This window comes from Zingiber officinale, chromosome 1B (assembly GCF_018446385.1).
Source record: "Zingiber officinale cultivar Zhangliang chromosome 1B, Zo_v1.1, whole genome shotgun sequence".
Lineage (NCBI taxonomy): Eukaryota > Viridiplantae > Streptophyta > Magnoliopsida > Zingiberales > Zingiberaceae > Zingiber > Zingiber officinale.
Window position 1 is genome coordinate 124,309,219 of NC_055986.1, and position 24,231 is coordinate 124,333,449.

The following is a 24,231-nucleotide window of genomic DNA, read 5'->3' on the forward strand; positions in this document are numbered from 1 at the left end:
AATTTATTTATAAGAAATGCATAAATTTTTAGAATAAATAAATAATTTTTTTAAAAATATTTTTTTTTATATTTGATTCTAGTAATTCTAGTCGCGAGGTTTATTATGATCAAGTTGCCTGAGTTAATTGATGTTGAAGCCGAAGTTCTTGCAGAAGCAAAATGTTCTTTGTGTGTGTCATTGGTAGTTCCATGAAAGGTTTTTCAAAGGATGGAGTGTCTTTAGTTCCATACTTCACATGTAAGCCTCTACTTCCCACTACAAATAAACGGTTAATTAATTAATATATTTGAGTGCAAATTAAACCTAAAAACATTGTATTTGTATCAGTTCATAATATTTCACCTGAATAGGCATTGTTTTGTTGCCAAAAAGTACGCGAAATGAAAATGTTCAAAATCGAGCATGATCCCCAACTGTAGTGGCAGAACACACTGGTTAACTAACCATACGTTCTTCTATTCACAATTACCACTGATATCAATCCAATGTAACATGGATAAAGCATGTCAATGCTACAACATAGCTACACAATTGAATAAGATAGATTGCAGCACATTTAGTTCAAGAATCGGAGTTTGGCTGCTCCTTCCATATCCGTCCAGTAACCCGCAGCTTCAGTTCCTTCCGGTCACCACCGGAGAAGAAGAGTGCCATGTTCCTATGTATAATAAGGCCATCATGACTGTCACGTACTTTACGGTGACTATCACGAATGCCCCGTGGAGTACCTTCCCATATTTGTTTCCTGCCATTGCCCCCAACTTCAAGGCTGTAACTGAAGTTTCTCGCCTCGTTCTCATCGCCCATGAACCGAAGAAAGGCCATGTAAACAGGAGCCATTCCTAACTGAAAGGCCTCAAAGTGCAAGCAGAAATATTGGCCAAAACAGTAAAAAACCTATATAACAAAAGATATCAGTGAGAAATTTGCTTCAGAGTTGTCTAAGATTTACTCTGATGATACTATTGTAGGAACACTTTCTTATCTTGGATGTCCAATTTTAAGATCTAAGATTAGGCTCTTAATATACAGGTAAATAAGGAAGTCAATGAAGTTCCATTGCAAGCAAGAATTGACTAAACAAAGTAAGTTTCCTTCACCATATGGTTCTGGTGTTTAACAATCAAGATGAAGCACAAAAGTAATAAAAAATTACAAGCAGTTCGTGAATACTTACAGTTAACATCCATGTTGCATTTTCAACCTCGCGTGGATTCGACTTCACATAACGGTGATTGAAAGTACATCCAGTGTGCATGTCCACCTTATGATCATCTCTCAAATGTGCAACCAAGGAAGGAATATCCCCAACAACTGAGCACTCTGATCCTGCATATGGGCAGTTGTAAGGTCTGAAGTTGCACTGTGCTTCATGCTTGATCTTGCTGTAGTAAAGGATGATTTCAGAACATCCTAAGTTGCTGTACTTGCAAGGAAGCTGAAGTGATTCTGCTACTTTTTCCAGGGCTAGACACCTTATATCTCCAAGCTCTTGTCTACATGTAGGGCAACGATTATGCACCCTTGATTTACAAGTAGAGCACAGTGTATGGCCATTACAACACTGCAAAGTTATTAGGCATGATTATGTTAATATTGTAAGAGCAATGAAAACTACATAATCGTTGTAAGTCTGTGTTTGCAAAATTTCCCCCATTAAATGCTCTTAGGTTACCGATGCAATTTTCTTGTTTACCAGCCACAACAAAAAGCCAACTACATAACTGGGAGCATTCTACCAAGTTGGATTAACAGTACAACAGTCTATCATCTTAACAAGGTAACTAAAACAAGGTAAAAAAATATGCCTCTCTGGATAAGACTGACATTAGTAGTATGTGATGTTGATGAAAGCAGATAATACCTCCGATATGTAGTCCTCATCTTTTGTGCTCTTGATGATACATTATTTCTTAATATATTTCTCGGTTATGACATTGTCACATTTGATATTTGAATATGATTTTGTATAGTGTCATGCTTATTGAACTCATGTTATACTTGCATCACAGTGCAATGTCGGGGGTTATCGAAACATATTATCTTACTTGCTTTTACAATTGATGTTTTAGCTTGTTAGTTGAATTCTTAACTTATAATGTCCTATGCTGGACCTTATGACCCAAAATCCTACTTAATAGTCGCTAATTTATTATTAAAATTTTATATATTTTAGTAAGAACTATGAAGAAATTTTATATTCAATTGGTGTAAACAAGGGCAATCAAGAATTTGGTGATTTTCTAGTTAGGTAGATACTCTATCGGATAAAGAAACATATTGCTACTCTGTCTGGTGGATTTTGGAAGAAAAATTTATACAGTACACGATGTTAAATTGTATTAGGAAAAATAGGATTCATCCAGCAAAATGATTTTTATATGAGCCAATAAATGGTTTTATAATTATTCAAATCCTAGTCATGTAGTCCAGAAGAAAGCAAAACAGGAATTTTCCATGACCGCTATGAAAGTAGAACCTAACTGGATAATATCCTCGAAGATGTCTGCTTACCAAATCGATAAAGGGCTACACTTATTTATGCCTGAATAAAGACAATAAAAATTAATCGATCCATAGAAATATCACGCACATCGAATGCTAGGTTTCACTGAAGCGAAACTAACCATACAAATACCAAGATTGCCGCGAAGAGAAACAAGGTAAGGATTGAAATTCTCAATTCTAGCGTTTAACCAAATCGACGCATGCTTTCACATTGCAGCGAATTGCAGCATGATCTTAATATTTGTAACTCAAGCCTTACACAAAAGGCAATTTTTTCGCAAACAGGGATCGAAATACTACAAAAAGTATCGAAAAGAAAACGAAACCACAGGAAAAAAAAAATTAATCACACTTGCCAGATGCAAGCACAGCAATCCATCCATATACCAGAGATAGAGAGAGAGAAAAAGAACTTCGATTCACCAAATTCTCAGAAAATCACGAATTCACCAGATCTCAATAAGCGAAAGAAAACTCGCGGATCCAGGAATCGAAGTACCAACCTGATGGATCGGGGGATACATAGAGTTGGCGCAGACCGGGCACTCAAGCAACTCGTGGACGCTAGTGGCCGGAGAAACCCCGGGAAAGGCAGCGCCTCCGGCATGCGGCTTGGACGAGACGTGCTGAGCGATATCCTCCTCATCCAGCCCGTCCGCCAACGAAACGCACTCGAGGCTATCCGATTCCATTGACGATAAACAAAAAGAGCGAGATCGGAGCGGTCGAGCTCTGATTTACCGATCGAGAGCGAACTTAGGGATAAGAGGAGGATTTTTGGGAGGAAGATCAACGCGGGAGGGTGATTGAAGTAAATAAGGAAGAACAAGAGGAAACAAGGAAACAAATTTGAAGGAGCAGTTCCTCATATTGCAGTTTATTTTTTTCTTTATTTTTTTATTGTGCAAAAATACATATTTAACATTTTAAAATATTTTTTTTTAATAATTATTTACTTTTATTATATTTCTTCTTCTTCTCTATTTTAATGGTTTGATTTATATTTATTAATTTTACACAAATATCTTTCGAAATTAAATCTATAGAATAATCAATCAAGTTTGACTTCCATAAATGCCTCTCTCGTAGCTCATAAACCCTAAGGGGGGCGAACTCCAAACCCTAACCAACTCTAGCTCTTCCTTTCTCCTCTATGATGGGGCGGCGCAAGAGCAAGGCCTTCGCCCAGGAGAATCAGAGCCTCGTTCCGTGCTCCTCTGGGACCGAGAGCGCCCGAGTGGAGGTGGAGGACGAGGCGATGGAGGAAAGGGTCGAGAGTGTCAGTCTTGACGATTCGCCTTTGATTGGCGCGGAGAACACTAGCGCCGACTACTACTTCGACTCATACTCCCATTTCGGTAATGCTCTCTCTCTCCGACCTGGAAGCTGTTTTAATTCCGGCTGCTAGATATTGGTGAAAAATTTGAAAGTAGGATATTAAAAAGAAGAGAATTTTAGACGGATGAAATCGTTTCCTACGTATTCTATTTTGGATTTGGATTACAAGATGTGATTTTTGCCCCCTTCTATTCTTTAGCTGTGTTTGATCGCTATGCATTTTGGTTTGAAAGTGCAGGTCGTGGAGCTTTCATTTTCAATATTTCTTAGTTGGGATATAGGCAATGATTATTGAGGTTTCTGAACTCATTGCCTTTCCCCGATGATATATTGACATATTGATTTCATATTCCAATTGAAATCTTTTTTTCGTTTCCTTTCGCCATTATTTCAAATTCGTTTCTTTTGGTTTCCTTCTCACCGCTGCTTTAATTATCGTGGCTGCTGGAATAAAGATTTTCAAGTTGGCTCTTGTCTATTGGACTATGAATAGTTTTTCTTTAATAAACATAAAAACATTTCAATGAATAGTGAATCAAAACTCACAATCTGATTTGTCTTTATTTTGCAGGTATTCATGAAGTAAGTTCTTGAGGCAGTGGTGACAGTAGTGCATGAGTACTGTTGTTATGTTTCTAGTTTAATGAAAATTTATAAATTATTGTTGTTTCAAGTTCTACTTTTTTTTTAATCTTAATGAATTCAGCCAACAATTATGTGTATGAGAAGTTAGTTTATACATCGTCTTCACTTGTTTGCCACTAGACTAAACTAACAATAAAACTACAGAGCTTATAAATAGTCAGTCTCTGCTTTCTCTTGCTCTGTCCTGTGCAGTGCTTCCTGTGCAAAGTGTTCGAATCCCAAGGTGATTTTGATGTGATCAATTAAGTTAGGTTAGGTCCTGTTGTGTTTAACCTTGTGTCTAAGTGTACAAGAACTTAGGAGCACAAGAAGTCGAGCAAAAGACACAACTAGCGAGAAGGATGGCACGGGAGAGAGCCGACGGGCTCGGGGAAGTTGGGTTCGGGTGAGCCCTATTCCGGATGGCCGAAATCACCCAAGCGAGTGGAGCTGGAGCGGAAGACCCAGATCGAGGTGAGCAGCATCGGAGCAGAGGGCCCGGACCGAACAAAGTCAACGCTATTGACTTTTAGGGTCCGGGTGCCCGGAACGAGTCTGGGCGCTCGAAAACTCATTTTTATCCACTTCGACGTGGATGTTGACCGTTGCGTCAGGGATAGAATTCTATCTTACTCCAAGGGCCTAGAACGCTTTTAGGCATCCCGACCAAGACTATAAATACAGGCTTGGTCCAAAAGCTAAAAAATAACAAGCAATTACGGAAACAACACTTGTGCGCTTTTCCTTTCTAGTTTAGCTTCATTTTTCTGTACGTAAATTGCTGTAAAGAGGTTTCTCTGCCTGAAGGAGAATTTAGTGTGTTTCACTTCCTTGGATTAACAACTTCCCCGGTTGTAACCAAGTGAATTCCGGAGCCTCTTTCTTTTTAGTTCATTTAATTGTTTTATGCAAGTGTTCTTTTAAGTCCAAGAAGGGTTCATTTGTTTTGATTTTGTGCAAAGTTATTTAATCCCCCTTCTAGCCGGCCAATGGTTCTAACACAAAGTTCATTGCCAAACTTAGACATCAATATCCAATTAGTATTTGTTAATTAATCGCTAGCAACATTGTTTGGCTGGTCTGATGCCCGTGTTCTGTTGCCTTTTTTCTATCTCTTTGTTTGTGAAGTTTTACACTCTAATGTGATAATTGTGATTTTTTTTTTTTTTACTTAGAGGAGAATCCGAAGTATCTTCCTTAGTACACTACAAACTTGTGAAGCTTATAAGGGACACAACACGATAAGCATTTGTTTAGCATATTTTATGAAACAGCACTTTATCTGCACAAACCCCATACTTACATGTACATTTCATATAGTTGTCTAATAATTTATTCAAAGCATTTTGTCTGGTAAGTTGTGGCTCATATAAGACTGTGTTTTAGAAGCTCTTGGGTTGTTTGTCTATAATGCATGATTTAAGCGGTTATTGTTGATAAGAACAGGTTGGTTCTTTGACCTATTAGTAGTTCTAAATTTATTAGTGCAAGAGTACAAATGTTTGCTAAGATGTTCTTAGCTAATATCGTACAGTCACACTCAGTTGGTATTTCTTGCTTTAATGATGAAATGAAGGTCATTTAGGATAATACTTCCTTGGATGATTTGCACTTTTACAAATTTCCTAGTATGATTCATTCTTCATTTGTGAGATTATTTGTCTTTCCTTTTTGAATTATCAATAATTGCTAATGTATTCCTTTATGCACTTCTGTAAATCATTGATCTTTTTTTATGTAGTGAATTATTTTCACTTATTTATTCTGCAGGAAATGTTAAAGGACGTAGTTAGAACAAAAACATACCAAAATGTTATTTACCAGAATAAGTTTCTTTTCAAGAACAAGGTTGTCCTTGATGTGGGTGCAGGAACTGGAATTTTATCTCTATTTTGTGCTAAAGCTGGGGCAAAGCATGTATATGCAGTAAGTAGTTATCTGAAGGATCTTTTCTTCTCCTTTTCTGATTCAGTATTCCTATTTGGAAATTTTATCAGGTATCGATAAAATGCAAATACATACAAAACAACTATATAAATATTTGGAATTCCACTCTATATGAGATATGTAACAATGTATTGGAAGTTATTATTCTTTAAATTTTGGAAATCTAAAAATTCCAGCAGCAGTATCCAGTCTATTCACTAATCTGAAAGGGCTCAATTTATCAGTGTTAGCTATTTTTTTTAAAACTGTCCATGACAAACAAGTCATGACCGGTCCCAAACCTGGATAAAGGAAGAGGGTTGTGTTAAGTTGCCAGTCAATGTTAAAATTATGACAAATGTTCAATGAATGGATTCATTAAACTATTTTGTTAATGCTAGGTTGTTTCTTGGAAGGAACGCATTGCAGGTTCAATTGTAACGTCTTGGCAAGGACCACTATATCTCTAGAATTCAGGTGTAGTGCTAAATATGCAAGAGTTCGCATTGCATGGTCTGACTATAACGTATCTGCAAGGATCGCTACATTTCCATGACAACTTGTGGAGTGTTAAATAGGCAAGAGTTCTCACACCATAGGCGGGATAAGAACAAATATGATAGAAAAACTAATAGTTAAGATTTGAAACATGAAATATAGGAACTCTCGTAAATCAATGGAGGTAGTAGATACAATGATTAGGAGAAAAATTAGTATTTTGTGTGTACAAAAGATAAAATGGATAGGCGAGAAGGCAAAGATGATAGCGAACTCAAGTTTTAAGTTATGGTACATAGGAAAAGTAAAGTAAGAAATGAAATGGACATTATTGTAGATAGTTTGTTAAAGGATGAAATTGTAAGAGTAGTTAGAAAAGGAGATAGAATTATAACTCTTAAGATAATAGTGGCGAAAAATTATAAACATAATTAGCATATATGCACCGTAAGTATGATTAGATGAAACTACTAAATCAAGGTTTTGGAACGATTTAGATGACCTATGACAAAATATTTTGTCAAATGAAAAGATTTTAATAAGAGGTGATCTAAATCAGTATGTCGAAGTGAAAAATGAGAAATATGAGAGGATACATGGGGTTATGGATTTGGAACGAGAAATAAAAATAAGAAAACTTTATTAGATTTTACGATAGTATATAACCTTATATTAACTAATATGTTTTTTAAGAAAAGAGAAGAGCATTTAGTCACGTTCAAAAGTGACTAAGTGGAGAAATACGTTTTTTAAATCGCAAATTGACTTTCTTATGGTTAGGAATAATGATAAAAAAATTTGTAAAGATTACAAGGTCATCATTGGGAAAAACATAATTATCTAACATATGTTAGTAGTGTTGGATATGCGTTTCAAGCATAGTATCAATAGTAAAAAAATATATACGACTCATATAATTAAGTGTTAGAAGTTAAAAGATGGGAAGCAAAATATATTCAAGGAGAAGATAGGAGTATAAACATTAGGTAAAATATATGGTGACACTAATACAACATGGAATAAGATGGTACTAAAGTTAAAAACTAATAGCTAAGAGTGTACTCGGTGAGCAGTGTCGTTAAAGACGCGCTCGAGGCGTGAGGCCCACAATGCGCGGGGAAAAATGCCTTTAACCACACGAGGCGGCCGCTATTTGCCAGGCGCGCGCTTGGGAGCCTAGGGCACCTTTGCACCTCAACTGAGGCGTGATTGAGGTGTGATTCGTGAACATTTTCTGGATTTTTTATCAAAAAAATATTTCATTTGGTTTGGAATTAGGGCACGGAGAAGAAAAATATAGAAGGGAAGAAGAAAAGAACGCAAGAAGAAGAAAGAACCCGAGCCTACCCGGAGTCCGCTGCCGCCGTTAGAGCCGTCAATTTGGGTTGGGCTCATCGGGTTGGCTCGCCCCGCCAAACAATTTAAGCGGGTTGGGTTGGAATTTTATCAACCCAAGCATGTCGTGGGCCGACCCGCCTAGGCTCGCGACTCGCACGGGTCGGCCTACGACGGGCTTGGGTTGGCCCGCGGGTTGAGAAACACTTGTAAACTAAGTTTTATGCTAATTTATTATCTTTCTTTGTTATAATTTTGAAATAAAAATAGTACTTTTCATCTCACATAAGTACTCGTTTGTGTTCATTTATATTTAAAATACATATTTATGGATACATTTGATTGATGAAACCTTTCTGAAGTAAAACGTTGAAGATATGAAACATTTTTTACACTTTTTAAAAAAATTTGATGGGCCCTCGGGTTGGACCACCAAACCCGCAATCCGCTATAGATTGGGTTGAGTTGGAAAATTTTCAACCCTCCAAGTTGGCGGGTCGGCTCGCCCAGTCCTGCCAAATGGTTGGCCCGCCACGGGCCGACCTGCCCCGCCACAGATTCACCCATTTGATAGCTCTAGTCGCCGTTGCCTTAGTTGTGCCATCGTACCAGGTATGTGTTTTTCCTTTTTTTTTTTTGTTTTTCTATTCTTCACTTCTCTTCTTTTTCTTCTGTTATATTCTTCTCTTCTGTTTTCTTCGTTTTCAGTTTTTCTTCTTTTGTTCTAGTATCTTCTTTTCTTCTTCTTTTAATTCTTTTCTTCTTGCTGAGTTGTTGGTTCGTGTTCTTGCTGCGGTCCGGTTTTGCTTTTTTATCTTGCACTATTTTTTCATTTTTGCTAGTTCGTGTACTTGTTGCTGTCCGATTTTACATTTTTTTTTTCCTGTTTTTCATTTTTGCTGGTTTGTGTTCTTGCTGCTGTCTAATTTTGTTTTTTTTGTCCCTTTTGATGGTTTGTGTTCTTGCTACCGTTCGGTTTTGTTTTTTTGTCATGTTTTCCCATTTTTTTTCATGTTTTTCTTTTTGTTTTGTCCTTTTTTCTATTGCTGCTACACTATTGATTTTAATTTGTTTTTGATTTTTTGGATTATTTTCTTGTTCAATTATCATGGAAGGTAGTAGTGATACTCCAACATACATATCAAAAGATCATACATGGAATTATTTTCAAGAATATTTTTATTTATAATTGGATTCAAATATTTGTGGAAAAGTGGTGAATAGTTTGTTTGAAATTATAGAGAGGTTGGTTTCAAACGTTGCTGAGCAAGATAAAATCACTACCTAGATCTCTATATATCGAAAGACAGAAGGGCTATTTGGGAGGAATGTGGTAATTATACAATCGCGCCTTAAAATTTCGGTATGATGCACGTGATAAGATTGACTCCATCTCTTTGATAGATATTGATGACAGTAATGAATGATTGATGGATAGAATGGATGGAGAAAGTGATAATAAAAATGAGTTGACTTTTTAAGATGATGACTCAACATGGGATGTTGTTGCTAGGGCTAGTGAAGCTGAAAAGCTTGATTATTGTACTAGAGGAAAAAATATTGCATTCATGGCCTCTAGTTCACATGCTAGGTCTAAACAAGTCGAGAAGGGAAATATATCTTCCTCTATGAGAAACTCATCTCTAAGACTTAGAGATGCAGAAGAAGAAGAAATTGAATTTGAAGAAAATGAATATAAAAAAGAAGAATACAATGAGGATGATCTTGAGCTTGATGATTAGTTTGACTTATTATGCTTGTTTTGATGAACTTCGTTAGTTTAGATTAGAAAGTTGAAACTTGAAAGTTTGAAACTTTTATTAATTTTAACTTGGTGTTGATTTGTTTGTCATATTATGTCTCCTATGGCTAGTGGTTTGATATTTGCATGTGAATATTAATAGTTATCATATTTGACATATTATATGAGCGTGTCAATAGATTAGTAATCAACCTCATGTTCAAGAGGCGCGCGCCTTAGGCACGCCTCACTCCTCATGCGTGCCTCACGCCTCATTATGCCTCGCGCCTCTAACAACACTGTCGGCGAGTCAAAAGGATATGAACCGCTAAGTAAGGAATCTTGGTAGTTGAATGAGAAAGTACAAGAGAAAGTGAAGGAAAAACGAACCATTTATAAGGAATTATATATTTGTAAGAACGAGAAAAAAAATTTAAAAAATATACAATAGACAAGAAAGAGGCTAAGAAAGTTGTGAATGAAGAAAAGAATGAATTTGAATGATTATATCAAAAATTGAATAGAAAATAAGGGGAAAGAGACATTTATAGAATAGTTAAAGTGAGAGAAAGAAAGACAAGAGATCTTATTCAAATAAAATGTATTAAAGATAAATATAATAGGATATTAGTAAACGATGGAGAAATAAAAGAGCGGTGGAATAAGTATTTTCATCAACTTTTTAATAAAGGTTTAGGTGATCGACTTAACTTAGGTAATTTAAGTAGGTTAAATGAGTATAGAAATTTAAATTTTTATTGGAGAATTTAAATTTTAGAAGTAGAACAAGCTTTAAACTTTATTCCGACAGAGCAGTGTTCTAAATGGCGGTCGAGGCGGCCGCCTAGGCGGAGCGAGAGGCGGGCATCAACCGCACTGCCTCAAGCAAAGGCGGTGCTTTAGGTGGTAACGCACCTCCTTTGGCCACTGTTGCACATGAAACCGCCACTGTTGCCTCCATTGCCACAGTTTCACCACTGTGACACGTTCACTTGGGCCTAATGACGTGTCCGGATGCGTCGTGCGAGCCCGGACGCAGTGTCCGAGCTCGGCGACGGGCCGGAATGTGTTGCCTGGGACAGTGACTCTTCCAAGCAATGCATCGGACTTGTCCGAAATAGTGTACGCGGTTTAATTAAATTTTAGGTAAAAATTTTAATCAACTTTAATTATGATTGGGATACTTTAAATAAACTTAATTAAAGTCTATATAGTTATTTTATTTCCGCCTAGGCACTGCTTAGGCGATCACTAATCGCCCTGCCGTCGCCTACCGCTATTTACAACATTGCAACAAAGGTATGGAAGTGCCTAGTGAAGGTATTGACTAACTTACAAAATTATTTAACATGATATTGAAAACGAAAAAAATGTCTGATTAATGGAGAGTAAGTACTCTAGTTCCCTTATATAAGAACAAGGGAAATGTATAAAATTATGTAAATTATAGGGTATTAAACTAATGAGTCATACCATGAAATTTTGGAAAAAAGTAATAGAGAAAAGAGTAAGGAAGGAGGCCACGGTAATCGAAAATCAATTTGGGTTCATGCTGGAAGGTCGACAATAGAAGCTATATATTTTCTTAGACAACTAATTGAAAAATATCGAGACTAAAAATAAGATCTACATATGGTATTCATACTTAGAAAAACTTTATGATAGAGTCACAAGAGAAATTATATAGAGAATTCTAAAAAAGACAGGTGTTAGTGTAACATATATTGAACTAATCAAGGATATATACGAGGATGTAACGACTAGAGTAAAAACTTCATTGGAGCATTTTCAATAGAGATAGAGTTACATTAAGGATCAGCTAGAAGTTCCTATCTTTTTATATTAGTTATGGATGAATTCACTGCACATTCAAGAGACAATAGTGTGATGCATGTTGTTTGTAGATGATATTATTTTGGTAGATGAAACACGTGAAGTAATAAATGCTAAACTAGAATCTTTGCAGGAAACACTAAAAAGGAAATATTTTAGACTTAGTAGAATAAAGATGAATATATAAAATTTAAGTTTAGTAATATTAGACGTAATGAAACAATTGTTAAAATAGGAGATTACGAGTTATCTGAAATTGAGAGGTTTAAATATTTATGATCATTTTTGCAGAATGATGGAGGGATTGAGAGAAATGTCTTATATAGAATACAAGTAGGATTATTAAAATGGAGAAGAGCGTCGGGTGTTTTATGTGACCGTAAAGTACCTCTAAAACTTAAAAGAAAGTTCTACAATGTTGTATAAAGTTGAATGTTGACTTATGACTCGAGCACATGAGTAGAAGATGTAAGTTGCAGAGTTGAGAATGTTAAGGTGGATGTGTGGATATAGTAGGATGGATAGAATAAGAAATGAGAGTATTAGAATGCAAGTCAAACTTACATCTATTGAGGAAAAACTCCGAGAGACGTTTAAGATGGTATAGACATGTACTTAGATGACAAATAAATATTTCTATTAGGCAATGTGAAACTATGATAAATACGCATATCAAACGAGGAAGATAAATATAAAAAAAAAAACTTGGTTAGCAATAATAAAATAAGATAAAATTTATTTAATTATAGATGATGATATAGTAAGAGATAGAGCTCAATGACGAAAAATGATCTATATAGCCGACTCTATGAATAAAGTTTGGTTGTTGTTATATTAGACTAGCACTACATATAGGAATCATAAGTATAAGATCTAATGTGAAACTTAAATTTCATTCTCGATGTTATGCCTTGTCTTTTACATGGTTAGGTTTTAATTGTATCATTCCAAGCCAGATAACATGTAACAATCACTGAATTTTAACTATTTGTGGTTGAATTTATAAAATGTTTTAGTATCAATATTGTTTTTTATTTATTCATTTGAAGTAAATCAAATTTACAGGTGGAATGCTCCCAGATGGCTGATATGGCAAAAGAGATTGTTCAGACAAATGGATATTCTGATGGTTAGTAGTGCTCATAAATGTGGATGAGATGAATATTGTGCCTCTAACTGTGTTTACAAATGGATACTCTGTTGATCAAATTTACTCTTTGGCCTATTGTGCTTGTAACTTCTTTTCACTTTTATTTTATCTGAAAAAACAGTGATAACAGTTCTAAAAGGAAAAGTTGAAGAAATTGAGCTTCCAGTGGCTCATGTAGATGTTATCATCTCTGAGTGGATGGGATATTTCTTGCTGTTCGAGAACATGCTAAACACAGTTCTCTATGCACGTGATAAATGGCTTGTAAGTGGTTTTCGAGTTGATTTTTTCTTCCCAACATCTCATACACTTCTTCTTGTACCATCCGCACAACCTGTTTAGTTCTTTAACTGTTTCTTGATGTCCCAATTGTTGACTGCTGAGCCCATGAGCATTTAAACATCCTCCAATGGGCTCATGACCTAATTTGGGTTTTCTAGTGTTTAATTAAAAACTTGATGGCATAACTTGAATAGAATTGGAGTTCAAGTCAGATGCCTATTTATTACACACATTTTTTTTAGGAATTGTATTTGTTACTTGAGACTCCTTGTTTTGTTGCGTGCGACACTAATGGACATTTGACACCCTATTGATTGCATAATAAGACTACTATGGAATGTTAGATAATTTTCTGATCCAAGGCAAGGGCACAAATGATATCAACTTTATGTTAGGACCAAAAGAGATTTAAATATTTCTACAATGACATGATATTGTCCATTTTGGGTCTAAGTCCTCATAGTTTTATTTTGGACTCTACTCAAAAGTCCTCATGATTTTATTTTGGACTCTACTCAAAAGACCTCATACCAATGGAGATATCTTTTCCTTATAAACCCATAATCTTTTTCTATATATTTTCAATGTGAGACTTTTGTTTGCAACCTGACAATCCAACATTTTTTATTTTGTCTTTTCTTTTTTGCAGATCAACAATGGTATTATCTTACCAGACAAAGCTTTACTATATTTGACAACAATTGAGGATGCTGAATACAAAGAAGATAAGATTGAATGTGAGTCTTTGTATTCTTTTTTGTTCACTTTATTGTTTCAGCATCTGCAATACTCAATGCCAAAAATCCGTGTCTAATGGCATTCAAATTTGTTCAATAATGCTTTTATGATCTTACTTAGAAAATTCTGTTTTTCTTTTCATGCTTAGAGTGCTCTGTTGTTACTAAAGCTATTTTATTTGTCCAGTTTGGAACGATGTGTATGGATTTGATATGAGCTGCATTAGGAAGCAAGCAATGGCCGAACCACTTGTTGATACTGTTGATCTAAAGCAAATTGTTACCTCTGACATTATGATCAAGGTGATTTCTGTTATCATCTTTCTTCCTTTCTGATCAGCGGCACCTTATTTTTGGTTGATTTTTGTAGATGATGGATATATCTGAAATGACTTCTGGTGATGTCTCCTTCACGGCACCTTTCAAACTAGTAGCAGAACGCAATGATTTCATACATGCATTTATGGCGTACTTTAATGTTCAATTCACACAGTGTCACAGGGAGATAAGCTTTTCTACTGGTTAGTTTTCTTCTTGAAAGTGATTACTATCAATTTTTGAGATAATGCTAATTTTGTTTCCTATTCACAGCTAGTTGAACAAGTTAGTTATGTTTGTATGCAAGTTTATCTTATTCAAAGGCATATATAATTTGTTTTTAGCTACATGTCTCAATTTCATGGCGCTCCCATTTACAAGCATCGCGTCGTCTGGTTGCTACTCTAGAGCATTTGCTTCCAGTTTCTCTGTCCATTTTCTTTGATGAAGGAAAGAGGAGGGGTTTCAAAAATTTACTTATCAAAGATAAAAAAAATATTAATAAAAAAAGATAAGAAAGCTTTTTAAGCTTGGATTTGAGCTCCATTAATGTGAAATGGAGTTGCCATTCAAATTAGACGAAATTAATATGGAGGAAAACTAAATCTTTGTCACATTATTTTCTTGTTTCCTTGCCTCAAGAAACATATAAGCTCAGTTAGATGAGAGGGTGAACATTTTTGGAAGCCAATAATGTTTGACTCATAGCAGCTGTTGTTGTTAATGGTTTATTGTGTCTGCTTGATAACACACTAGCCATATCAACCCCTAGTGTTTTCTTTTAACAAACTCTTGCTTGTCTGAAATTCCTCTGCATTTCCGAACCTCTAACTTCTACTTGCTTTACTTTGACCTTCCATATTCTCTAATAAAAGCCAAAAAGAAATGAACACCATAGATGGCGCGCCAGGAACTTTGTTGGCGATGTTATTCTTTCCCCAATTCTTTGATCTCTAAGAATAAGAAGATTGATTTCAAATTTTCAGTTGTGTGCTTGTCAGTGTTTACTTCACGATTCTGTCAATTTGCTTGTTAACAATACAGATCAGGTTATGAAAGTGGCTAACAAAGCATATGATATTTTTCCTGCAGGCCCAAGATCAAAGGCTACCCACTGGAAACAAACTGTTCTTTACCTTGATGAGGTACTAACAATTTGCAAGGATGAAGTAATTTATGGGAACATGACAGTGGAGCCGAATAAGAAGAATCCACGGGACCTGGAGATAACGATCGACTACACATTGAATGGAAAACGCAGTCAAGTATCTAGCACCCAACACTATAAGATGCGATAACCATGGAATTCACAATTTGCAAAAATTTGTTTATGATTCTATGGGGTTCTCCCCACAATTTTTTATTCAAAAAATTCTAAGATTTGCAGTTGTCTGAAATATTTATAAGCTGGTGTTTGTTAGATGCAGTCGTCGGGGTTAAGTTAATTGTAGTAATTGAATTGCTCCCAGTGAAACGTCAATATTCCTTGGAATGGATTTTTTAGGCAGGAATTACTTATGTTTTGGGGAAAATCTCCTGTATTTGTCACTATATGATCAAACGATTGTTAAAGGACATCAGCTTTGCAACCATTGTTTGCTGAACGTCTCTTCTTTTTTCAAATTCACAAATGAGCTCTGAGTTGATCCAAGCTTAATCTGAATTAGTTGGTTTCAGGTCAAATATTTGCCAAAAGGCATCTCAGAGCTGTTCCTTCCATCATGTCTTAATCTCTTCTCTGTCATCCAACTCCATCGAAAGTCTTGAATATCTTTTATTGACTCACCAATGAACTTGGCCAACCAATTAAGGGCTTGACCATTAAATACTGACCTCGAACTCTATCTAATTCAAAAGTATTGATCAGAATACTGTTTGTATACACACTAGTGTCCTATTTTCAGACAATTAAATTCTTCAAGGTTTGAATGGTAGATCTGCCATTTTTCATTGTACATGGCGTCCACAAATGCTAAACGACTGGGAGGTCCACAATCGACAGTATGCAATAGCTGCCGACATGAAATATTGATCTAGTGACCTCAATAAACAAGATTCAAATTTCATTAAAAACAGCACGAGCAAAGAAAAGAAATCCAGAATGTAGAACGAGTACATGAATTCGGCTCAGCCCTTTTGAGAAAGAAGTTGGATGAATTTAAATAGTGACGATCGCAATCGATCAACTATAAATTATTGAGCAATGTTATTGCCCCTTCACAAGATGAAATAGCAGCTCTATCTGCAGCTTCTAAACTGCTAAAAGATTCACTGATGCAAGTAGAACATTCACTTTGAGTGGAATTTGCGGCTGATAGACTCGTAACTTGGAACATGGATTACTACAAGAAAGTAGCAAGATAATTATGAAATATCATAGTGAAAACAATATACGTATAAACTTTCTGTACACTAATTGTTAATTGTAACATACCATCTCCCCAAGATGCCATTGTAAGTGGGGAAGCTATCATCTTCCGAGAAAGGGAGGTAATGTCTTCCAATGTTATTTTGTCGACAGCTTCTAAGAAAAACTCTACTGGTTTCCTGCCAAGTCAAGAGAAAAGCCCAAAGGAAGATGCATAAGACTCCAGATAAAATGACTGAATTGGAGACTATGCATGTACTCTACTTAGTAAGGTTTCCGTGCATATGCAAACCTCACTAAACTAACTATTTAGAAAAAATTATCACAAAAAAGCAATTTACACTTCCATCTGATGAAAATTAAAAGAAAATCAAATGCAAGCTTCCAATACTCACATATAAGAAAGCCAAACTTACTAGTTAGATTCACTGGGTGTATGTTAGTTGCAACAATATTGTAGATTTAAATAGAGAGTTTTCAGACTCTCACGTGATTGCAGTGTGCATTTTAGGCTAAAAGTAAAATAAAGTAATAAGCAAGAAGGAAATAACATATTCAGACGTGTAGCAAAGACAATAATGCTAAGATGTGTGCATAAAGTTGTTAGAAAAATAGAATCAAAAGTCCTACTTGCAGAGGCAATTAAATGTAGCTATTAAAATGAAAGGAAATAAGTTAGGATGATATAATATGTTCATCATGACCAACAAAATCTATTATTAGACAAATTAAATAAATTAGAATTGAAAATGTCAAAGCTTAAAGGAAGAGTAAAGATTGTCCGCGTGAAAAATTCTATAATATTTGTCAGCATGAAAAATATTGAACTCAAAGGGTGTCTTCCAGAACTAATTATAGTTTCAGAGCAGAATAATGTTATAAAAACATTGACAGAAATCATTCAAGTTTCAAACTCCCATGCAAGGAGTGGGCACTAATTTTTCCAGTTCTAGAATTCCTTATCATGAATGAGGATCCATTCTCCAGATAGGTTTGGCATGCCATTATACCAAAGTTTAAAATATCATTACGTTTCAGAGTTTCAACACTCAGCTAAACCAGTATAGTTTGGATACTGTATTGTCAACAATCAGCGGGATTTGACATGCATTAAAATAAGACATATGAGTACATTCAAATCATGTTTAAGATATACCTCTGCCCATAAGTCAAAATCTGTCGACCAATATCTTCAGATGCCACCATCTGCAGGAAAAAAATTGTCAAAAAAGGTGAATATAAAAAATAATGTATTAAATCTTGCAAACAGAAAAACAAATGTTACTCTTGATTCCAGATTCATCAATATCGCAGACTTGGTTGACTGTTTAGCCCGATCCAGTTGTACCTGATCAACTTTAGAAAGGAGAAAAACAATTAAACAAATTTGGAATGACTCAGAGAAGTATTAAAAGAACAAGAAAAAAATAAGAAAACCTTGGCCAGGAGTTGCAATTGCTAGGAGTTCTCGTACAGCCAAATCAATGGCTGTAGAAACAAAATCTGGACTCTGTTGGGGAGAAACAAATTATTAGCAATATTCTCTAATTTCAGGGAAGAAAAATATAAGTGTGCAAAAGGGCAACAATTGTGTCAATTCTGTTTGTAAATCAAGATCAATTTGACATGGAAGCAAAAGCACAAGACTTTCACAGTATTGTACAGTACAAGAAATGGAAATGAAAGGATCCCATGTACACAAGTTTTTGTTTCTTATTTATATTGATGAAGAGTATGAACCATTATTACATTTAATATAACCTATTTTTGCTGTCAACTGACTCCTGTAATTTTGATCCTTCAGATTTTTAATTTCCTTTTCTAATGCTTGGTCACGTATTAACATGATACATATCATATTTACTACAATTAAGAGTATTATTCTTAGGAAAATTTGTATATATGTGCAAAACTTCTGTCAGCACTTCTCCCCACTGATTGAGCAACACATTTTAAGGGTTTAATCTTCAATGCCATGAATGTGCTTTCTCCCTTCAGCACACTGAAGCTACTCAACTTGCATAGTAAATAGCAAATTCATTTTCACCATACAAATTCAAAGTTTTATTCACTAATACATAATAATCAGTGTTCAACATCAACACCTATATTACAAACTCAAGAAAACTTCTCATGATGGCATAAAAAATTCATCAGTCATAATTCTCAAATATGATGAACAAATTTATTAAAAAAAAAATATTAGATAAGTCACAGATGTCAATAGTCGGAAAGAAAAAATATTGGTGTCACTCACAGTGGTGGCATGGATCCCAAAAACTCCAGTATCGTTGTAGATACTGTTAAAAGCAGTAAACGATTGAATTTGTTGGAATTCATTTAAGATACGAAGATCTGCAAAAGCAAATTACATCAAAAAGTTGGAAATAAAGGGATAAGAGTAATTTTGGGCTGTTTTTCTTGGGTAAGGTGTAATACAAACCAAAACAAAGAAGCCAACTTAAGCATGGCAGAACAGAATCATTCTAGGCAATAACTTACATAGGCGAGAGTACATCCCCTTTCCAGGACCTCCAGCTGAAAAAGAGCCTCCTCCTCCCATAAGCATCTGTCGATGAGATGGGAGAATTATTTTCAGACAATTTCATAAATTGCAGTATCACAATGATACAAAAACATAACAAGAAGAGGAAACAAGATGAAGAACAAAAATGGAAAACAGGTTGAGTGTCACTATAACAATCTGGAAACTCAAGTATGTATTTCAACCTGAAGCACAGTAAGTGTTGTTGCATCTTTATCCTGTCGCCAGCCACCAGGTACTTCGAAAGCAAGTGCAATATGTGTTCTCTGCCCAAGAACGGGGAACAAACAAATGAGCAACCATATGAAGTACTCATATAGTAAAAGCCTCCACTGCATGAATCATAAAACAGACATGACAAAATACTAACATCAGAATCTGCTTGACACCGGTAGTCTCCTCCAACATAAACAGATTTTGGTTCTTCATGGCGAAGTACTTTGGGAACGTCTGATAATAGTGGTTTGGCAATGGATACCAACTCTTCATGTTCAACTCCTGAAGCCGCAAGGACAATCCTAGAAGCTGTATAGTTCTCCTATAATTTCCACAAGAGGCAAAATATAACGGGTAAAAAGTCAAAGAAATCCATGAGGTTGAAACTTGAAAGATTGGTATGTGAAATCTTATAAGACTACCAGTATCACCCACGTTTGGCTTGGTAATGATGGCAATCTTTAACAAAATATAACTATCTAATGGAGATCAAGTTACTATGTTCATGCTTCATACTAAAATGTTTTCCTCCTGTTGAAACAGGTTTTATCCATATACATAGTATTTTGAAATGGTTTTGTATAGTAGTAAATTTGTATGAGCATTTGCTATATAGCATACAAAGTTCAGCTTCACTATCAAAATTTTGAAAATTTCAATTCAATCGCAGATTTTAAAATTTTTGAATATTAGAACATAAGTTACTCATACTTACTGCAACAAACTCCTCTAAAATACCACTATTTAGCCTGTTTATTGCAGATTCTGTAGCCATAAGAGGATTTGCCAATGCACCAGAATAACCAGCAGAGTGAATAGCCTCCAAGAGCAAACCCTGGGGATTGTTAGATATTTCTCCTATCTCTGCTTTGATTTTTTGCAACTGCATTAACAAGCCAAAAACATATCAATATCTTTCACCAAGAAAACAAGAGAAACCGGTAGCATACATTGCTAAGATTAAATACCTGCTCATTAACCTCCCAATCTAGGAACACTGCATTCCTAACACAATCAATTAGCACCTCAACCATCTCAGGCATATAAGTCTTCAGAGCGTCATAAGTGTAACCCATCTGTTCGCGTGAAGCAGAGGCTGTAACATTGCCACCAATTGCCTCTACTTCACGCACAACGCGCAAATGGCTCCTGTTTGTTGTGCTCTTAAAAGCCATGCGCTCTAAGAGATGTGTAGAGCCTGATGATAAGGGTGTTTCATACACAGAACCACAATCAACATAGAGCCCTAGTGAGACAGCTGGGTTCTATCAATCAAAATCATCCAAGTCAAGATAAATTCAAGAGCTAAGTAAATCTTAGTGAAAAAACAAAGAAGGCATTCATCATTTTGTTGAACATACTGGTGATGTTTCAGAGGCAATCTTGACACCATTAGGAAGAGTTGTAATTTCTGTCTTCCCTGGCTCTAAATAATCAGGCAAAGCTGGAGGAAGTGCCACATTGGGAAGTGGAAAATCTAGCGGGGGAAGTTGGCTAGACTTTTCTCCTGTAAGCCAGCTAAAAAAACCACCAGATGACTTTTTTGCAACAGTTGTGCTTGCATACCTAGCTGCCTGATCAAATAGCACAGTGCCACCTGCATGATTCTGACAAGCAAGTTTGTTTCTAAGTCATTGCAGAATGTAGTAAAATTAATAAAATAAGAGACCTAGATGGTTCTGGTGGAAGATTTCTTAAACTTATTTTGGAAAAATAGGAAATTTAACAAAATATTTTGTTATTTAAAAGCATGGTGGCATTAAACCAGAATGCAAGGTGAGAGTTAAAAAAATAGAACACTACAGAAAACAAAGAGAAACACAACTGGCATTGAAGTTGAACTAAAAATTTGTAACATTAGTTACTCATCAAATTTTTAAGAGAAGACATCACGCCATGGATAGTCCTCTCTTCAAGATCTAATGAAAAAGGTATCAGTCATGAAATCTCAGCAAAGAGAGTAAGGCTGCATATATTGGCCCTCGTCAAGACACTGCATTTGAGCATTCTGACATTTTTATATTTTTCTTCAAAATTCTTAATAGTATAAATTATGCATGCTGCCCTTGGGGTTTGGACTTTGGGGGAATTTAATATAAACCTTTCAATTTCATAAACAGCCATTTTAGTCCCTATGAAAAAGAATATGCCATGGAAATTAAGTTGACAAATAGTATAAATAAAAAGTTCTGAAAAAGTCATACAGCATTTAGTTTAGAAAAAAAAACAAAGCATAAAAACAATGAATTTTTTGATGATTTATATTTTATGTACACATTTGAAATGGAATTAAAGAGGGATTAAAGCGGTGATTTTAAAAATGGAGGACCTAAAATTCCAAAGGATACATTTAAGATACCTTCTCAATAAAAACTGGTTATGATAACACTGCATTGAGGCACAGGGGTTGTTGTTATTCGTTTCAATATAGTTCAATTATGAGAGGTACATTTAATATGATACAACAACAATAACAACCAAGTTTTATCCCACTAAGTGGGTCAGTATATTTAATATGATAATTGAAAAAAAATAAAATGGCCGAATGGACAAAGAAATCATCCAGTCTATCTCTTGAATGGATTCCACCATAGTACACAAATGCATTATTGTAGTACACTCTTTCAGGAACCTTGTTAATTCTTGAAACAAAATCATCAATCAGTGGTAGAAGATTCAAAGAACAACAAACAAGGGATGTTTTGTCATAATTTATCTACTATTTATAGATATATGAATTTGAGAATTGAAATAGTAAATTGTGAAATTATTGAGTGCGAATTAATTTAAACTTATTTCAAATTTGAGATAAATGTGAAGATTATTGAATGGATAATTTTTTCTTTCTAATTAGGTTTGCTTGCTATGAGGGTTTATTTAGATCAAAGATGTCATTGAGGCCAAAACCCCTAATGAAAACCAGTGTATGACAAGTGGTTTATTATAAATACACACAAATGGAGGATAGAGGGCTACTCAGCAATTCGGAGATGAAGATGAAAACACAGGCAACAAGCGAAGGAAGAGGCACTAAGAGGAAATTAAGGTTTCTTAGGCAATCCAATAGTCCTTAATGTGTTCATGGAAGCGAGGAACAACGTCAAAGAAAGAATCGCTATGCCAAACCAAGTTCCAACACCTTTTAATGAGAATCATAGTGCAAATAACAAGAACTGGATGTGATCTAGGACATTAGACATCAGTGCCAAAAAAAAAAAAAAAATAGACATCCCATCAACTGAAACCAGTTTAACGGCCAAATAAAATGTAGAATGAAAATAATAATAATAATAATAAATAACTACTTTGAGTTAGGGTTTTTGCTCAGAAGACCAACCTTGATAGACCCAAGCCGCGATGAAGCAATTCGGTACATGTCTTTATGGATGTTTTGCCTGATGAACGAGGGCGGCGAGGAGGGACGAAACGCAGGGCGAGCTGCCGAAGCAATGGGAAGAACGGAGGCGAGCCGTTTTATACATCTCGAAAATGAAGGGTTAATTGTACTGCACTGGTTTGCCTTGGAAATGGGATGGGCCGCCCACTACAGAGCAAGGCCCAGACCGGACGCATCTACGTGGCCTGCGGCCCGGATCAGATTAATGAGTGATGTAGAGTTTTTTTTTACGCGCATTTTTCTACCGTACGAGGAGAGGCGAAGTACGATATGGAGACGGGGCACCGGCGAGCGCGACGAAACGCGAAGAGGGCGGGGCTGGTAGCGGTGGGAGCTGTAGCGTTCGCCTATCTCTCCTTCCAAGTGGGCTTCAAACCCTACATCGAGCGGGTTCAGGAGGCCATGGACCGCCCCCAGCAAGAACGCAGCGGTGAGGCAGATCCACCGTCTTCGCCTCCAGATGCTTCTTCTGTTGAATATCGCCGGTGATGAACGGCTGTTTAGTGCCTGTAGCACATGCCCCCGGTGCCATCTTTCATTCTCTCCTTTTTTTGTCATGTCACTGTAAACCGTAACTTCATTAGACCAGATCCATTTCGATGTAACTTTTCATTTTCCGGCATATAGGATCAAACTTTTGCTTTCTTCTGATGTCTTTTACAATCTTTACCTTTCTACCGAGAACCACCGCGAATGGTACTATGGCGTCTGCTAGCAACTATGATCATGCACTGAGAATAATCAACAATTGACACCCAATTGGGAAAGCTTTCACTCAATACGTTGATTGCCTCAATTGCTTTAGCCAGTCACTAATACAATCGAAGTAACATTATAAGTAACCCAAAGATACTTTACTGTTTACATACTTTGTTTGCCTTTATGCTGCAAGCAGACATTTATTGTTCTAAAATCTTTGCGGTCAAGAACCTGAAGGAATTATAATTAAACAATAACAATTTGACTTATGCAGGATGTCCTGGATCGTCTAAACTCATTCAGAACATGTACCTCTTGAGCCTGTGCTGAATAGTAGATGTTCAATTGTAGCAAAAGGTGATTACACTCACCCCGAGCGCCTCTCACAGCTCGTCCCCATGAAGGGAGGTAAATCACGGGGTCGGCGTATAGCCAACCGCCAAGTGGCTAGAGGATGGGAGGTTTTTTTTTCCCTGAGGGCATGCCCGTGCCGGGAATTGATCGAATAGTAGATGTTCAAACATCTATATATAGTTGCTGACATTTATTACCTGAATATCTAGCTATTAGATTCCTAATTGACAAAAATTGGCACCATGAAATTAAGATCAATAACATTTTGAATAGGTATCTTAAAACTGAAAATTCAAAGTTCAAATATTCATGTATAGTTCTTGCCCTTCATTATCTAAATCTCTAACTATGAGGTGCCT

The 24,231-nt window shown here is 35.9% G+C and overlaps 3 protein-coding genes across 3 annotated transcripts; 1 reads left to right on the plus strand and 2 right to left on the minus strand.

The window, feature by feature from the left end:
* Nucleotides 1–380: 380 nt before the first annotated feature.
* Nucleotides 381–3,358, minus strand: LOC121976977 (E3 ubiquitin-protein ligase SINAT5-like). The gene is made up of 3 exons (XM_042529435.1): nucleotides 3,015–3,358; nucleotides 1,181–1,567; nucleotides 381–900 (listed from the first exon to the last, which is right to left on the minus strand). Exons 1-3 carry the CDS (start codon nucleotides 3,201–3,203, stop codon nucleotides 565–567), a joined length of 912 nt encoding a protein of 303 aa, XP_042385369.1. The 5' UTR covers nucleotides 3,204–3,358; the 3' UTR covers nucleotides 381–564.
* A 221-nt stretch (nucleotides 3,359–3,579) lies between these two features.
* Nucleotides 3,580–15,901, plus strand: LOC121976987 (probable protein arginine N-methyltransferase 1). Its single transcript, XM_042529447.1, has 9 exons — nucleotides 3,580–3,869; nucleotides 4,421–4,431; nucleotides 6,244–6,399; nucleotides 12,872–12,935; nucleotides 13,078–13,220; nucleotides 13,888–13,975; nucleotides 14,163–14,278; nucleotides 14,346–14,496; nucleotides 15,386–15,901. The coding sequence occupies exons 1-9, from the start codon at nucleotides 3,665–3,667 to the stop codon at nucleotides 15,589–15,591; spliced, it is 1,140 nt and encodes a 379-aa protein (XP_042385381.1). The 5' UTR covers nucleotides 3,580–3,664; the 3' UTR covers nucleotides 15,592–15,901.
* A 429-nt stretch (nucleotides 15,902–16,330) lies between these two features.
* On the minus strand, nucleotides 16,331–22,916 carry LOC121976994 (mitochondrial-processing peptidase subunit alpha-like). The gene is made up of 13 exons (XM_042529460.1): nucleotides 22,760–22,916; nucleotides 20,784–21,029; nucleotides 20,391–20,687; nucleotides 20,138–20,305; nucleotides 19,577–19,744; nucleotides 19,392–19,472; nucleotides 19,164–19,230; nucleotides 18,919–19,016; nucleotides 18,099–18,171; nucleotides 17,947–18,017; nucleotides 17,818–17,867; nucleotides 16,728–16,840; nucleotides 16,331–16,635 (listed from the first exon to the last, which is right to left on the minus strand). Exons 1-13 carry the CDS (start codon nucleotides 22,796–22,798, stop codon nucleotides 16,583–16,585), a joined length of 1,524 nt encoding a protein of 507 aa, XP_042385394.1. The 5' UTR covers nucleotides 22,799–22,916; the 3' UTR covers nucleotides 16,331–16,582.
* Nucleotides 22,917–24,231: the final 1,315 nt, after the last annotated feature.

What these genes read in the sequence shown, in the direction of transcription:
- LOC121976977 (XM_042529435.1), bottom strand. Translation starts at nt 3,203, where the DNA reads ATGGAATCGGATAGCCTCGAGTGCGTTTCGTTGGCGGACGGGCTGGAT. An exon ending in TGTATCCCCCGATCCATCAG is followed by an intron (nt 1,568 to 3,014) that starts GTTGGTACTTCG and finishes ATAACTTTGCAG; the next exon opens with TGTTGTAATGGCCATACACT. An exon ending in ATGCAACATGGATGTTAACT is followed by an intron (nt 901 to 1,180) that starts GTAAGTATTCAC and finishes TTTGTTATATAG; the next exon opens with GTTTTTTACTGTTTTGGCCA.
- LOC121976987 (XM_042529447.1), top strand. Translation starts at nt 3,665, where the DNA reads ATGATGGGGCGGCGCAAGAGCAAGGCCTTCGCCCAGGAGAATCAGAGC. An exon ending in ATGCACGTGATAAATGGCTT is followed by an intron (nt 13,221 to 13,887) that starts GTAAGTGGTTTT and finishes TCTTTTTTGCAG; the next exon opens with ATCAACAATGGTATTATCTT. An exon ending in CAAAGAAGATAAGATTGAAT is followed by an intron (nt 13,976 to 14,162) that starts GTGAGTCTTTGT and finishes TTATTTGTCCAG; the next exon opens with TTTGGAACGATGTGTATGGA.
- LOC121976994 (XM_042529460.1), bottom strand. Translation starts at nt 22,798, where the DNA reads ATGTACCGAATTGCTTCATCGCGGCTTGGGTCTATCAAG. An exon ending in CGCGGCTTGGGTCTATCAAG is followed by an intron (nt 21,030 to 22,759) that starts GTTGGTCTTCTG and finishes CTTGCTTGTCAG; the next exon opens with AATCATGCAGGTGGCACTGT. An exon ending in TTTTAGAGGAGTTTGTTGCA is followed by an intron (nt 19,745 to 20,137) that starts GTAAGTATGAGT and finishes TGGAAATTATAG; the next exon opens with GAGAACTATACAGCTTCTAG.